Source organism: Tympanuchus pallidicinctus, unplaced genomic scaffold (genome assembly GCF_026119805.1).
Source record: "Tympanuchus pallidicinctus isolate F22 unplaced genomic scaffold, pur_lepc_1.0 scaffold1, whole genome shotgun sequence".
Classification (NCBI taxonomy): Eukaryota; Metazoa; Chordata; class Aves; order Galliformes; family Phasianidae; genus Tympanuchus; species Tympanuchus pallidicinctus.
Genome location: NW_026294618.1, coordinates 93727119 through 93742874, shown reverse-complemented (window position 1 = coordinate 93742874; position 15756 = coordinate 93727119). Strand labels below are relative to the sequence as shown.

At 42.0% G+C, this 15756-nt stretch overlaps 1 protein-coding gene across 7 annotated transcripts in view; it reads left to right on the top strand.

Annotated features, from left to right (window-relative positions):
• Positions 1-15756, top strand: part of TTBK1 (tau tubulin kinase 1) — a 99646-nt gene that overhangs the window by 55958 nt on the left and 27932 nt on the right. For all 7 annotated transcript variants that reach the window (XM_052676006.1, XM_052675967.1, XM_052675996.1 and 4 more), the window contains 4 exons: positions 5137-5291; positions 6115-6334; positions 9135-9310; positions 12212-12770. In XM_052676006.1, coding sequence (XP_052531966.1) covers positions 5137-5291; positions 6115-6334; positions 9135-9310; positions 12212-12770 — 1110 coding nt within the window. The remainder of the gene's footprint in view (positions 1-5136; positions 5292-6114; positions 6335-9134; positions 9311-12211; positions 12771-15756) is intronic.

Below are 15756 nucleotides of genomic sequence, written 5' to 3'. Positions count from 1 at the left end.
CATGAAGTTCTGGTAGAATCCTTCCTCTCACCTCCATCATTATGAAGTGGGGAATGATGCATAAACTCTGTGTGTGAGCCTCCAATTACCAGATCATTCTGTCTGCTCCTTTCTTCTTCACTGTCTGGAAGCTGATGTATTGTCTCTCTGCCTTCTCCTGATGTATGTCTTCTGGCTTTACAGCATGCTGCGTATCATAGGATGCTTTTGGCTTTATTAAGAGGCCAAGCAAAACATGAGTGTAAGAAGAGCCATATTGGGTCAGTCCTTTTCTTGTTCCTCTGTAACTGAAGAGAGATGCATGGGCTTGACTGCTGCTGTGTGCTCCTTGCTCTCAGTTGTCCATTCTATGAAGTCTACAGTCTTTATCTGCAGCTTAGCTGCTCTCAGCATCTGGAATTGTCTACGTAGGCAAATGCCAGCAGGAAGGGGAGAGTGGTAAAATATCTGTAGAGTGATAAAACACCTGTAGCCCTCACCACCATCTTGCAGCACCCATGAAAGAAAAACCAACTGCATCTCCTATTTATGCATGATTTTTATCAACATTACAGGAACAATGTTTTAGGGGTAGAAGGCTATGTGGATACTTCAAATCAGTCATCCTTGCCTTTTTTTCCCCATACCATCCCTTCTCCCTATTGTTGGGTTTTTATTGGGTAAAAAAAAAAAAGAGAAACACTACTTACCTTTCAGCTGTACTTCTCTCCCTCCAACTCCCCCTTAATCTAACTTGTGGCTTTTTGTCTGTGTGAATTCTTCCAGTTCTGTAATTTTTCTCCCTGTACCTTTGTCCCTATGTGATTTTTTTTTTCTCTGTGTGTTAGGCAACGTTTGTCTTCCTTTGCCTTAACCACACTTCTGTCTTTCCCCTACAAGCTCTGAGTGCTTTCTGCACCTCCTGACCATGCACTTAGGCAACTGCTCCCACACAAAGATTGAAATCCTCTTTTTATGCACCCAGCATTACTACAGTCCTTACCACTTCCTATTTTAGCACCTAGCCAGGGAATCTTTCTCACCTTGAAGAGAAATGTTGTCATCTGAGTTTTTCTGGGGAAGTTCTGCCCTCCTTTAGCTGGACCTGGCTGAAGATGGAGCCTCAGGATAGAGAGCACTGAGGTATGCAAAGAGCATGAGAGAGCCCTCTCCCACTGTCCGTGTTTCTCAAAATGGACTCTACCTCTAAGGACAGTATCTGCAGAGGCCCTCAGGTAGGAAACAACTTCTGTGGTCATGGAGAGGACCAGTCTCACTGCTGTTCTCTCCTTCTGTCCTTCCATTATATACAGTCTGTTGTGTCTGTATGATAAATACAGATTGCAGGCTGATGTATATACATCTGTTCAAAAGGGAAATATTTCTCTAAACATTGGAGAAAGGTACAATTACATTTGCAGTTGCCTCAATAAGAACATCCAGGATGGGGTGAAAGTCTGATAACAAAGGTGGAGGTAGTCAGGAAAAGCAGCTTTCTTTGTTGACTTCTCTCTGATCTGACTTTGAAACTGGATCTGATTTCAAGGTTAGCAATGCTTTGAATACAGATTGGACTGTCTGAAATCCCTTGCTAATCAAAGCTATTGAATTTCAGCCTTCTGTATATGTAGCATCTCCTGCTTGAGGCTCTTGCTGCACCCCTTAGCTGAAATCCAGTATAACTGAGGGATCACTTGTCATCTTCCTTCTTAGCAGAAAGAAACTCAGTGTGGGAGGCCTGCAGTGACTATAGAGGCTACTCTGATTCCTGGTGGTATCTTGCACGCAGACAGAAAAACCCTAGATATAGTAACTCTTTGCATGACTTCTGAAAGCACTGGTTAGAAAAGAATGGTTTCATTGGAAAGAACCTACACAGATCATAAAGTCCAGCTGCTTTGTATAGTTTCAGAGCTATCCAAAAGTTAATGTACTGGTAAGAGCATTATCCATAAGGTTCTTGATCACTGACTGGGGCATCAACCATTGAGACTGACACAGTGGCTGACCACTCTCATGGTACAGAAATGTTTCCTGCCCAGTCTGACCTTGCCCTGGTACAGCTCTGTGCTGTTCCTTTTCTGCCATTGGTTTCCAGGAGCAGAGCCTGGCATCTCCCTCTGCTTCCCCTCCTCAGGGAGCTGCAGGGAGCAGTGAGGTCACCTCTTCACCTCCTCTTCCCCAGTCTGGGCAACCCGAATGTCCTCAGCCTCTCTGTATAGGGTATGCCTTCCCATTCTGTTAGCAGCTTTCTTGCCCTGCTCTGAGCTCTTTCAAGGATCTTAACATCCTTTTCATATTGTGGAGCCCAGAACTGCACACAGTATTTAAGGTGAAGCCAAACCAATCCTGAATAGTGAGAGAATCACCCCTTTTGAGGTTGGTGTTGAAACTGTTCTGTGCCCTCCATTTTCCTGCTAATAAAGCTTTGAACTTTCTTCAGGAATAGAAAAGGTTTAGAAAGGCTGAGAGTGATCAGCACGACCATGGAATAGCTTTAGAACAGTGACAGCTAAGGATACCAGTATTGGGGGGAAAAAAAGAAAAACATAAAAAAAAAAACTATTGGGAGTGCAATAGATGCCTGTAAAATCCCAAATAGCCTGCAAAGTTATTTGCAACTTTTAGTAGAAGAAGCTATAACAGAAACTAACAAAAATTGTTTTGGCTCAGTTGGGGCCTTGAAGGTGTGAGGAAATGATAAGAATTCACTCCTGCTTTTAGCATGTGATATCTTACTTCAGACTGCTTCAGTATCAAAGCAGTGGAAGGTAAGGAAAGTGGTACTGGTTCTTAAGTGGCTTCAAAAATGCCTGTCCCTGGCACTGACATGTACATCACAAATAATCAGGAATATAGTAAAGACCCCAGGGTTAGAGGACAGATGAGCGAGAGTAATGTAATGCTAGTTAGTATGGCTTTTATAAGGGCAGTCTGCCTGCTGATGTGTAGAGTTCTTGGAAGGAGTTTTTGAGCCTGTGGGCAAAGGCTCTATAAATCGTGCTTTAATGGTAATTTCTAAAAGACATCAGGCAGACCTTGCTAGGTTCCTAGTCAAACTAAGCTCACTAGGAATAGCAGGGAAGCTTCTCAGATGAATAAACAGACAGTTAACAAGTGAGAAGTGAAAAGCCATTTAAAGGAGGTTACTGGTGTAATTAACAGAGCCCTGGGTTTGAACCAGGTTCTTCCAAATGGTCAGAAAATCGTTTGGAAAAGAGAGTAAATACCAAAGTGATGAGTGTCACACATACCAGTTGTCCTAAATAACAAAGAAAGACTGTTGACTTAATGGAAATGAATGGGTAAGAAAATAGCAGATGAAATTCAATGTAGGTAAATGTCTCATATTGTGTATGTAGAAAAGGAATGTGAATCTAACCTCTGTGCTGGGCTTCGTCTTGGCATTAGAAGAGATTGTTCTGGGAGAGCTTATACTCAGTGCTCAGTAACACTCAGAAAGCAAACAAAACCATAAGGACAATTGCAAGTACTATTAGAAGATAAACATGTGAATCTGTACGATGCATATTTCTTAAGTACTGTTTATACTTCTGTACCTGAATCATAACAAGGATAAATTTAAATGAGGGAAAGTGTAGTGGGGAGGGGGTAACAAGGAACTACAGATGCATCGGCTCCGAGATACAGAAAGATGAAGTAGACTAGGACAGCACATTCTGCAAATGAGAGGACTGACATGTACATGACATCTTTAAAATCAAAAGTAGAACTGCAAAAAATTGTTTTCTGCTTTTTCTAACATGAAAATGAGAAACTGCCATATGAAGTTAGCAGATGGCAAATTTAAATGAACAAAACAAATAGTTCACGTCATTGGTGAATTCTTTGCCATGAGATCTGTGTAGTTCAGAAGCTTATGTATTCAATAAGTAACAGGACAGATTCATGAGAAGATGTCCAAGGTTACTAAATACCAGAAATGCATTTACTAAATAGCAAAAATTACTCTTTATTTGCTTACATTCAGTTTTGAGCAAGTTCCATGTCAACAATAGCAGCACAAGTCCTGTTTCTATCAAAGGTGAAAGGAAGTATCATGAGATGAGGCTAACAGAAATGCAATCCTACCATATTGAACTGTCACAACATTAACATCCCTTTCTGAGCAAAGGAGTTGCTACATCTGCCATGTCACATCCTGTCTGTCTCTTCTCTCTAGAGAGGTGTTACCTGTCCCCTGGTCTGACAGCTCTGAGAATTCTTTCTCAAAATGCAGTGCCACTGCAGGAGTAGAGCTACAGTGATTCTTTGCTTCTGGGCCACAAAGGAAGAAGATGACTTAACTGAAAGCTGCAGATAGGGTGTTTTGGTTGGTTTTTTTTTTGCAGTGATCCAGAGGTAGTAGGAAATGGCAAATTCTCATTGCCTTCATGCAGAATGTTTTCTGATCATGCTGCTAAAAACAACTGGAATTGAAGTGAAGAAATAGGCATTTAATCTATGGTAATGTTTATTCATGTCCTGGCGTTGACATCGCATTCCCTTGGGTAATGCTTTGCTGCACAGAACACTTTGCCTGTAGCTTCATTTTTCTCCTGAAGAAATTGGTTCTCAGAAGTGGACAAGCATAAACCATGTGAACATGTGCATTTGTACCTGCAGTCTTTTAAAGAAAATAATTTAGTCACTTTTACTGTTTGTTTGTTTTCTGCAGCCCGGTGTGGCTGTTGCCACTGTGCATAAGCATATCACTGAGCTCCTGCCTAAGCTGTATTTAAGCCAGATGTTGCAGCAAGTCTGCATTCTGGAGCTGGAGCTTTGCTGTTGTGTCCATGTCTTCTGGTGGGCCTTGAACTCTGTAACACAAGTACCATTTTTCCTATGTCTAGTCTACAGCTAGCTGAAATTCAGGCTTTATATTTAGAGTGACCAACCAACTACAACATTTAGCCAGATCAGTGTCTAAATTATATGTGTAGTGTGGTAGATTTAAAGAAATTTCAGTTACCAAGCTAAAAACAGCCTAGGAAACAGCTAGTGTGATTCTGTGACATTTGCTTTTCATTCCTTGGTACCTTCTACAGGCAAGATGCTCTTGAACCTCATCATCATAGCTCATTATCGTTTTTTGTATGAAAGCTTCTCTCAGCCAACTTATTCTTAGAATAAATTGTTTTTGTAAATTTATTCCAGCTAATCATGTCCGTGTTTGAGAACAGTATGAAAGAAAGAGGCATCACTGAAAATGAAGCTTTTGACTGGGAGAAGGCTGGTACAGATGTCTTGTTGTCCACTAGCACTTCTACTCCACCACAGCAAAACACCAGGCAAACAGCAGCCATGTTTGGGTGAGTATGCAGTCATGCCAGTCAGACCAAGGGCCTGCTCACTAACAAGTTAATCACTGAAAGATTCAAAGGCTGTTGTGATCCTGAATGGTAGGAACCTACATGGCATGGTTTGACTTCAGGCATATTAGTAGAAAACACGTTTTGTACTTTGGATGAGTCTGTTGGTTTAAGTTACATTAAGGAATGCCTTTGACTGGGATTAATGGAACCTGTATGCCATACTGTATGACACACACAGCTGGCGCTTCTCTAAAAGTGCTTACAGAAACACAGCTGTTCTGCTATGGAATGGGTTTGTGGTGTAGAGCTGAACTCATCAGATGCATGCTGCCTGTGCCTACTTCGTGGCTCCCCAGCCCTCACAGGGTTTTTCATTTGCTGGTGCAGCAGTACAAGAAACTTGTTGCTCAGAGTTGGAAGTCAGTCCGGATGGTGAGCTGTGGTCTGTTCTGTGCTTTTGAAGGAGTAATAATCCATAATAATATTACTGAGGATAGAAACTGTAAAGCCTATCAAGCCTCATTGTCTCATGGACAGATGGGTGGTTTTTAAGCTAAGTACTTTGTAATGTGCACTCCTGAACTTCTGAAGAAGTTTGCAGCCTGGGAATTGAATGTCCCCAAATGCTTTCACACATCCGTTCCATCTTTGTGACTGTATACTAGGTGGAATGTTCTGATCTGTTTCATATCATAATACCTGTGTTTGGGTTTTTTTTTTCAACCAGAAATACATTAAAAACTACTAAGGAATTTCTGTGGAGCAGTGTGATAGGCCACATTCTTTAATTACTGTTACCTTTCTTGTTTTTTTTCCGTAGGGTGGTTAATGTCACTCCAGTACCAGGAGATTTGCTTCGTGAGAACACCGAGGACGTCCTGCAGGGTGAACATCTGAGTGATCAAGAGAATGCTCCTCCCATCCTGTCAGGCCGGCCAGCAGAAGGTCTTGGCCAGACACCAAACACTGCTTTCAATGAGGCTGAAGTTTGGGAAGAGACGGATGTGAATCGCAACAAACTCAGGATCAGCATCAGCAAAGTAAAGAGCATATGTTTATTTCTTGTGGCTTCTGGTCTGAGGGCAGTGAATTCACAGACTGCTGTAAGCAACCTGGATCCATTGCTGTAACATCCTACGTAGCACAGAACAAACAGCACCAGGAATTTCTCTGTGGAAGTGGGGAATAACAGTTTTTTTCAGAGTGAAAGCCATTGGAATTAATTTGGATCTTTATGCAAAAATACGTTGTGAACCCAATAACGCTAGAGTGAATCATTCATGTGACCACTACGTTGTGATGTAGCATCTTGGTACTTCAAGCAGTGGCGGTCTGGTCCTTCAGTAGCTGATACAGTATCAGAAATATCCCAATTTTGGAAATTATAAGCCAAAATTTTACTGCATCCCAATCTCTTGGGCAAATAAATTTGATCTGAGGTGCCCTATTGTCCTGGATCTTAATTAATCACTGATTGAATTTGTCTTCCAGTTGTTTAACTGTCCTTTCTATGGGGTAGCACAGTCTATGAATGGCATATTGGTTCGTGCTTGTGAAGAGAAAGCAGACTCAGTATTTTTGCATTTTTGCCTTCCAAGGTCGTATTAGGCTTTGTAGCCTTCATTACATGTACACTGCAGTTGGTTTTCCTTATAATCCTTAAGCTATTTCTTCTTGTTCTTTCTTGTAGAAGATTCTTCTTGTAGAAGAATCCTTAAGCTAGTTCTTTCTTGTAGAAGTGACTGGATGATGAATTCATTGTGTTATTTGAGGGTTTACCAGTTCATTTATTTATTAGATCAATTTACATATTGTAAGTAAACTAGCGTTTGTTGTGTTGATCTCAATCCTTATTTCAGAATCAGAACATCACATGGAATGATACCAAATACAAACAAAATCTGTCACCAGAGAAACCTGCATTGGCAGGCAAACTGTCAGCAGACAGATATTGGCAGAGTAGCATTAATTATATGGTAAAGCTACCAGCCTGCTGGGTCTGACCAGAATTTATTTCAGTCTGTACACAGACAGGAAGTTAGTCCTTTCTTCAGCCCTTCCCACAGATATCTGTGCTGTCCTGAATCTTACTAGGAGAGATTATTTTAAGACCAGAAAGCCTCTCATCTAACTTACTTAATGTTCTCCAGTGTGTCCAATTTGGATCAATGTGTTATTAGTATGAAACGTTACCTGAAGAGTTCCTCAATACTGAGAATTATAAATGAAGTTCATATCACTTCTTCATCTGTCTCTGGTAAATTGTGTGTGTGTATTTGCAGAAGTTCTCATCTGAAGGCACATGGAATAAGAAAAGCTTGATAGAGCAAGGCCTTTCTTTTTCCACAAGTTACAAAAACAAAAAAAATGATGCACAGAAATCCTGGTAATTCCTGTCTGTTCTTTTGTTCCTTTGAGTCACCAGGTGCCTTGATGCTCTTCAGTCAGACCAAGATGCGTGCAGGGGAGTCCTAACTGTCCTTTCCTCATGCTAGTTGTATGCTGTGTCTAGGTACTCAGTACTGTCATTCACAGGGCTGTCATAACAGCAGCTAGAGGCGGAAGAGGATTTTACAAGATCCACAGCACAACCAGGTGACTCTCCTGCTAAGGGCTGTGCTATTTCTTATCAGTTTACTGGCAGAGCAGGTCAGAGGAGTCAGCATGACAGTGAGTGCTTCAGTTCTGACAAGCTGAGTGGATACACAGCAGTGAGTAGAACAGAGCTGAGGACGTTATGCTTTCCAAAGCAGAAGTCTGGCCTTTCTGTCAGCAAGGGTTATCTTTAGTCTGACTCTTGCCTGTCCTTTCTCTCTGCTAGGGCTGTTCTCTTTGCTTTGATTGTTCTCTGATAAGGAGTCAGTTTTCATTGAAGTCACAACCACCACAAGGAGAAATAAGAGGCTGCAGATTTGATCTGTAGGGATGAAGCTTCACCTCTCCTTGCAATCTCAGGCATACTGTGTGTCTTTCAGAATAACATAGGCAGCTGGTTGGTAAAACACCTTTCTATTCCCAGCTTCAACATCTTTATTTTCCAGCTTTGTGGAACTAGAATTAGCTCTCACTGTCCCTGTCTGGCTCTTTGTTTTTAGGCAATGAATAAATCTTACTGTCTTTTGTTCTTCCCAGTACTTTCCCAGGATGTACTAAGGAGAATCTCTGTTCACATGGTTCAGATCTTGTTCTGTCCCTTTTCTCTCCTTTCTCCGCTGAGGGTTTTCTTGCTCCTTGTCACAGAGAAAGGTTCTTCTTTCACTTTGGATCAAAGTTCTCATTCTTTGTTGTTTGTTTGTGGGTTTTTTTTCAGAAGTTTTTTCTTTCTCTCTTGCACTTCCTCCCAGTTCTCTGCTCTTGGATCTTGCCAAGTTGCTTGTTTTCCTGCAAGTACAATATCAGTATTTTGTTCCCCCCCCAAAGATATTTGTCACCATCCTTGAAATTGACTTAGTCGTATCACGTCCATCCAAAGTAGTAGTATATACATTTAATATAATGCATGATATAAGCAAAAATGTAGATTTTGTACATGTTTGCTTTGCTTTTGGACACCATAGATTAACAGAATTTGTGTTTGCAGTACTTTAGTCCATGATAATTCCAGGGTAATTGAAAGGCAAAGGCCCTCTTGTAGAGGTGTTTAAATATTTGAATTGATGTAAAATCCATTCCTTGTTTTAATATTGGATAATTGCCAGGCCGTGTGGGGCCTTGTGTTACTTCATAGGTTGTTTCTGTAGCTAAAACTGTGTCTTGGAAGAGTGCACAGAGTAACAGTGAAGGATGAGAAATCAAAGTCTGTGATTGGTTTTCACCATTCTTGGTGTTTATTCCCTGCAGACTCAGTGCATGGTGGAAGAAGATCAGAGAAATGGGGTCTGTCCCAGCTCCCCTGTCCGAGTGCCTCCAGAGTCCCCTACCGCACAGGCGCGCTCCCTGCGATATCGCCGTGTGAACAGCCCTGAGTCCGAACGCCTCTCTACAGCTGACGGCAAAGCAGATCTACATGAAAGAAGGTTTGCTTACCCTCTGTAACCTCCTGCTACATGTAGCAATGCCTCGATTGACTGTTGAGACCAACCTGATCGTTAGATAAAGGGGCACTGAAAGGAGGAGTCGGTGCCTGTGGGCTTTGCAGCCTTTGTGATGAGATGTTCTTGTCTGTTAATAAGGCCTGTTAGTGGGAAGGGTTCTGGGTGGGAATAAAGTAAAGAGTGGGACGTTTGGTGGAGAAAAAGCAAAGTGTTAGACCAGAAATGAAGTTAATAGTCCTAAAGCTTTTTGCTGACCTTAGGTGGGAGGGAAGAATGGATCTAGTTAGGATACATACGGAGATGCATGTATTTTAAGAGCTAGCTGATGGATTCTCATCTGGAGAGTTTCATTATTTCATTTGTCCAGAGTTGTGGTGGAAGCCCCATCCCTGGAGACATCTGAGGTCAGGCTGGATGGGGCTCTGAGCACCTGATGGAGCCGGAGGTGTCCCTGTTCATTGCAGGGGAGCTGGACTAGATGGCCTTCAGGGATCCCTTCCAACTCAAATGATTCTATGAGCATTATTTTTCAATAATAACAGTCATCATCCTCATCATTTTCAGCATATAACATTACATTTGTTTACTTTTGTAAAGCATTGCATCCAGAATGCAGAGCCTGATTTTGAGGCTTGTAGATGTACTTATCTCAGATCCACAGTGAAGAAATGTCCAAGAAGCACAGAATAATAAAAATAATTAAAATAAGCAGTTTAAAGTATTATGGCTGAGAAATGCAGGTTATGAGTTATAGACTTCTGATGCTGATAACCCTCTTCATACTCTTCATTAATCCCTCCCTCTTCCTCTTACAATTGAAAGTCAGAACATGGACTGTGGTTACAGATCTTACTGACAAAATGACCCCTGTAAAACAGGTAGGGAAGGGACAAGATTCTTCTGTCAGAGAAAACCTAGCAGAGTTCAGCTAGAAAGAAGAGTCACAGGGAGGCACAAGCTGGAAATGAGGAAGGGCATAAAAGAACTAGAGAGAGGATGAGCCCCTAGTATTACCTCCAGTTTATTAGGTACTGGTTTATTCTGCGTGGATGGAGGAAGCTGTAATACTTGTCTGTATTTCAGAAATGATTGTGTGTATTAGTAATTTGGAGATTGAAAAGCAAATCTTGGTTCTGGTTAACTTCTTTCTTTTCTTGTTCTCTTTAAAATAAGAAAGGAAAAAAGCCATTTATAGTAGTCAGCAGCACTACTCTTGTACGTTCACCGAAAGGTTTTAACTCCTTCCTCTATTTCTCCTGTTCTTCCCTATCTTTTCAGCATCATGCTGTCTTAATGTAGGAAATGTGTAATACCCAGGAGGCATCTCTTTCAGCTGTCCTCTTTCCTCAGCCCATATTTTTAAAACAAAAATCTGTTTGTCATCTTCCAAGTAGCCTCCCTTAGCATGGTGCAAGTATTGTCCCCCTCTGCCACAGCCTTCTATTTATTCTTCTCTCTCCTTTTCACAGTAGAGACATGACTTGCAGCACTTCCTCTGGATTCCTGGAGTAAATTCTTTCACTCCAGGAGTCTCTCCTCTGCTGGGGAAAGGAGAGGCGCATTGATTCAATCCCATCAGCTTCTTTTTTTTTTTCCTTTTTTTTAGTAAGAGCACATTAATATGCATTTTTTGACGCACATGCAGTGTGAGAGGGCTATTGTTCAGTCTTACCTTGTCTAAGTCTTCCCTGTTCACAGTAATATACTTTGTTTGTAAGTATTTAACAAAAGCACCCTTACTTCTTTCAGATCCATCAGGTGGTTTATGCTGAGGTCTTTGTTTTCCCATACTTCGTTCTCTATATGAGCCCTTGATTCACCACCTTCCCTGATTCCTGTTTCTTCATCAAAAATTGCTCATTTTGACTTGTAATTCCTTCTTGTCTCATCTCTGACCTTCCATTGAGCCAAAGACACTCAGCTCTGCTTAGTAGCCCTCACCCTGTGGTCAATCATCTTTGTGTTTTCCCTTGAAGATTTTTCCCCAGAAGAGCACACAAGACCTCTGTATGGTCCTTGTTGAAATCGCTTTGTAACAAAACACTGCAAGTGTCTTTTTCTGGGCATCAGACATTGTGACTGTGCAACAAGCTGCCAGCCTCTGCAGTAGTCAGAGCTGAATAGGGAGGGAAAGGGAGCAGCAGGTGCAGGCCAAATGAGAAGCATGGACCATAACACTGTGGAACAGAAAGACAGAAGTGCCTTTGGTTTTTCCAGCTGAGATGATGCCAAGGCTGTCGGGGCACAGGGAACTTCCAGGGCTTGTTTGAAAGGTATTTCTGCATGGCTGCATAGCTGCATTGATGCTATTTAGATTGTGAGTCACTGAACATTATACTGCCCTTTGTCAATGCATATGTGACATGTTTCCTTCCTGCTCCTCCAAATTATTTTGAGGTCACCTACGCCTTGTAACATTTCAGTGAGATTTTCCTGCTGTCTTCAAAGAGCTCACATAGCCACCGCAGAGACCTCAATGGCCACCTTAGAGAGCACAGTGCAACTGAAGGGGTATAGGAGCCCAGCAATGACATTAAGTCAGACAGTAGATTTAAGTTGTTTTGGATTTTTGTTTTTTGATTTTTTTACAAACCAGTAGGAATTCCTAATGGGGAAGGAGTATTTTGGTGTTGTGGAAGAAAACTGGTTGGAATCTTGCCAGCTATAAGGAAGAGAGTTGATGAAATGGGTGGCTATCATACAGAATTACTTTAGGAGGAGTGTCTCTGCTACTGTAGGTTCTAAATAAATGTTTTTGCCTAAGCCCATCTTTCTAAAGTACAGTAAGAAAGGAGTGAGAGCTATAGGGTTTCTTTTCTCAGCTCATATGCTCCCTAACCACAAACATGACTTATTTTTAATGGCTTCGTGTTCTGTCTTTAGATCACGAATGGATTTGCCTGGCTCTCCATCACGGCTTGTGTGCTCCTCCCAGCCAGCCCAGATGCTGTCCATTGACACTGGCCAGGCTGACCGGCAGGCAAGCGGTCGGATGGATGTGTCTGCTTCAGTGGAACATGAAGCCCTCAGCAATGCTTTCCGCTCAGTGCCGCTTGCGGAGGAGGAGGACTTTGATAGCAAGGAGTGGGTTATCATTGATAAGGAGACAGAGCTGAAGGACTTTCATCCAGGTGCTGAGCCAAGCACCTCTGGTACCACAGATGAGGAGCCTGAGGAGCTAAGACCTATTGAAGACGGTGAGGAGAGAAGGCGCTTGGGCGCAGACGCTGCAGTCAGGCCGAAGACTCACGATGGGCGAAGTCGGGGTATGCAGCCTGTGACTGAGGAGGACAGTTCCCACAGACATGAAGGACCTTCTCAAACAGTATCTGACAGTAAACATGAACAGCAGACAGGAAGTCCAGCCCACTCCCCCCTACACTCAGCACCAGCTATCCGACAAAGGAGACGAGAATCTGAACCTACTGGTCCTCAGAGACAGGTAAGATCCTTACTCTGGTCTGTATCTCATTGCCTAGCATAGCGAAATCATCGCCTTGGGAAGCCTCAGCTTTGCTGGAGAAATCTGAGGTTCCAGACACGGATACTGTTGTGAAACTTTCTGACAATACTTGCAAATGTTGTGAACACCTTCGAGGTGCTCCCAGTAGCTGGTAGTGTTGTCCACTTCTAAGAGCACATTGTTGTCAAGATACTTAAGCATTTTTGCACAGATACAAGAGGTGAGCACATTTCTGGTTGTGGGTATCTTTAATAAGCCCTCTTATTATTATCCCTCAGTGATTTGTTAATAACTGCTTAGTTGTGTGGAGGTGTTACTAGCACGTCTCCTCACAGTTTCTCAACAGCAGCAGCAGCAATACGTTACAAGATAACGCTGCCTAATGTAATCATACATCATGGGTAGGCCTGCAGCAATGCATAGCATAAAGTAACTCCCTAAAATTAAACTTTCTTTGGAATACCTAATAAAATCTCAGAGTAACCAGTACATATACACCTCAATCTTACTTCAGTGATCAGCATTGTTGTCAGGCTTTTAACTCACAGAAATGTCATCAGCTACTGTGTTTTTTTCCTAACAGTTATAGAGGGCTTCGTTCATTTGTGGCTTTTTTTTTTCCCCCTATGGTCCTCTGAAGACATAAAGAAGTTCAGTTTTTAGTAAGAGGTAATATCTTTTATTAGATTACCTGGAGAAACATGATATACTGTTAGCTCAGATTACCTGTGTCATATCTAGTCTTCATTTCTCAGACATTCAAAGGAAGGCTGTAGAGTGTTAATAGCAAAAAAAAAAAAAAAAAAAAAAAAAAAAAGCAACCTATAAAATTGCTCTCCTGAGAGCTGGACTTTGTATGCTAGTGAAGATCTATCATGCACATGCAATCCATAAGTGAAGGAAACAAGCAGGCGAGTCTCAGACCATGTTGCAGAAATATGTTCTCATGGTAAGAGAATCATGGTAAGGCAATCTTGTTCACCTCTGGAAGATGGTAGCTCCGTTTTCCATTTCTTCTTGGCCTTGGTCTCTCAGAAAGTGTTCACAGGATTGGATCCTTGTGCACAAGCCCTGCCCAGATTCTGTTCTTCTCTGGATCCCAGAGAGTAATTAAAAAATAAAAAAAATAAAGGCGGAGGTGTTCACTGTAAAAAGCCAATATTTGGCATGGCCTAGATGTCTGGAATTGCATAGGCAGGACCAGCAAGTTGAAAGAGCTTCTGTGTGAATTTGTTCTGTACTCTTATTAAACTGATCAGTGCAAGATGCTCATAATGAAGTGAGTGTGGCACAAACCAGCTGGTAAGAACCAGCAGGGACGCTTCACTGGCATATTTTACATAGCTAAAAAAGGCTGGAGCAAGGATAGTAAGTGCTGTGTGAAATGTCTGAGGGAGTTGGGTATGATGCAGCAGGAAGGCTGCTTAGCACAGCATAATGATGCTTTAAAAAAGGTCACCCTAGCAGGCAAAAAAAGAAAATTCACTTCCTTTCATTAAAATAGATAATGTGGTTGTGGGTGGTCACTTAATGTATCAGACACCCTTGGTTCTCCACCAGTCTGTGCCTTTCTTTGTTCGTCAGTTCTGAAATACTCCCTGGTTACTACTGAGCCTCATTTTGTTCAGCCTCAGCTCTCTCAATTTTTTTGTTCCAGTGAAGGATTCTTCAGCCCCTTCATCATTCATTGGACTATCTTTAATAGCTTCCAAGCTTAGAATTGGACCCGGTGCTCTAGGTGTGGCCCCACCAGCACTGAGAAGAGGGCAACGGCCATCACCCTCCACCTGAACGGAGCATTCCTAATGCACCTTAGGAAGCAGTTAGCCTTTTCTGCAGCAAGAGCACACTGATGGCTCATGTTCAATTTGGTGTCCATCAGGATCCCCGGGTACTTCTGTACCAAACTGCTATCAACTGAGGATGCAGTCTGTCCAATCGTTTAATCACTAATGAAGTGTCCCTAATATCATCCCCTGGGCTGCATCACCAATGACTGGAAGTTCAGGCAGTTTTCAGTCCAGCTCAGTATCCATTTATCTTGCCTACATTTCATCATTTTGTCTCTGAAGGTGTTTTGGAGACAACGTGAAAAATCTTGCTGAAGTTGAGATAAGCAACCTTTCCCTTTTTTTCTCACCCAGTGAGCCAGTGATCTCATCACAGAAATCTATCAGGTTCATGAGGAAGGATTCAGCCTTCATATACCTGTGCTGATGGCTCCCAGTTCCCTTTTTCTTAATGTATGTGGAAATAGGTTCCAGCAAGATTTGCTCCACGGCCTTTCCAAGCTGACTAGAGTGCAGTTTCCCAAGTTGTCATCATCTACAGCTCAGATGTTTGTTTAAACGTTTGAATCTGTTGCAAGAAATACTGCAAGTGTGAGAGAAAGTGGTGTCCTTAAGAAACTGTGGTGTGTGAGGGAGCAAAATATGAATGAATGGTGCTGTGGGCAAAATGAAGTATAGAAAAGGCTTTTAATAGCCTGGGAGAATTTCTGGCTGAGAAGGTATGGAAGAGATGTGTGGATGTGGCATTAAGGACATGGTGTAGTGGTGGGACTTACTAGGTCAGATTAATGATCAGACTTGATATTGAAAATGTTTTCCAACCTAGATGATTCTGTAATTCTCTGTTCTCATATATTAGGTATCTTCTATTTTCAAATGATGAGACAGCTACAACAGAGCATAGTCTCAAGGGAAGTGCTGATACAGAAGCAGAACAGCATTGTCCTGAAACCATACCTAGTTCAAGGCCTTCTGTCTGTGTGCCGCTTATTGAAGCGCTGAGCATACAACAAGCTACTTAACAGAGCATTTAGGTTTGTTAATATATGAATTGTAATAACTGTGTAACAGACCTTATGTCTGCAGGCTAACATGCAGATGAAGCTGTAGAAATAGCTAATGCATAGAAAGATCTTGAACTCGCACTTCTGTTTACACATTAATTCTGGTGCAAG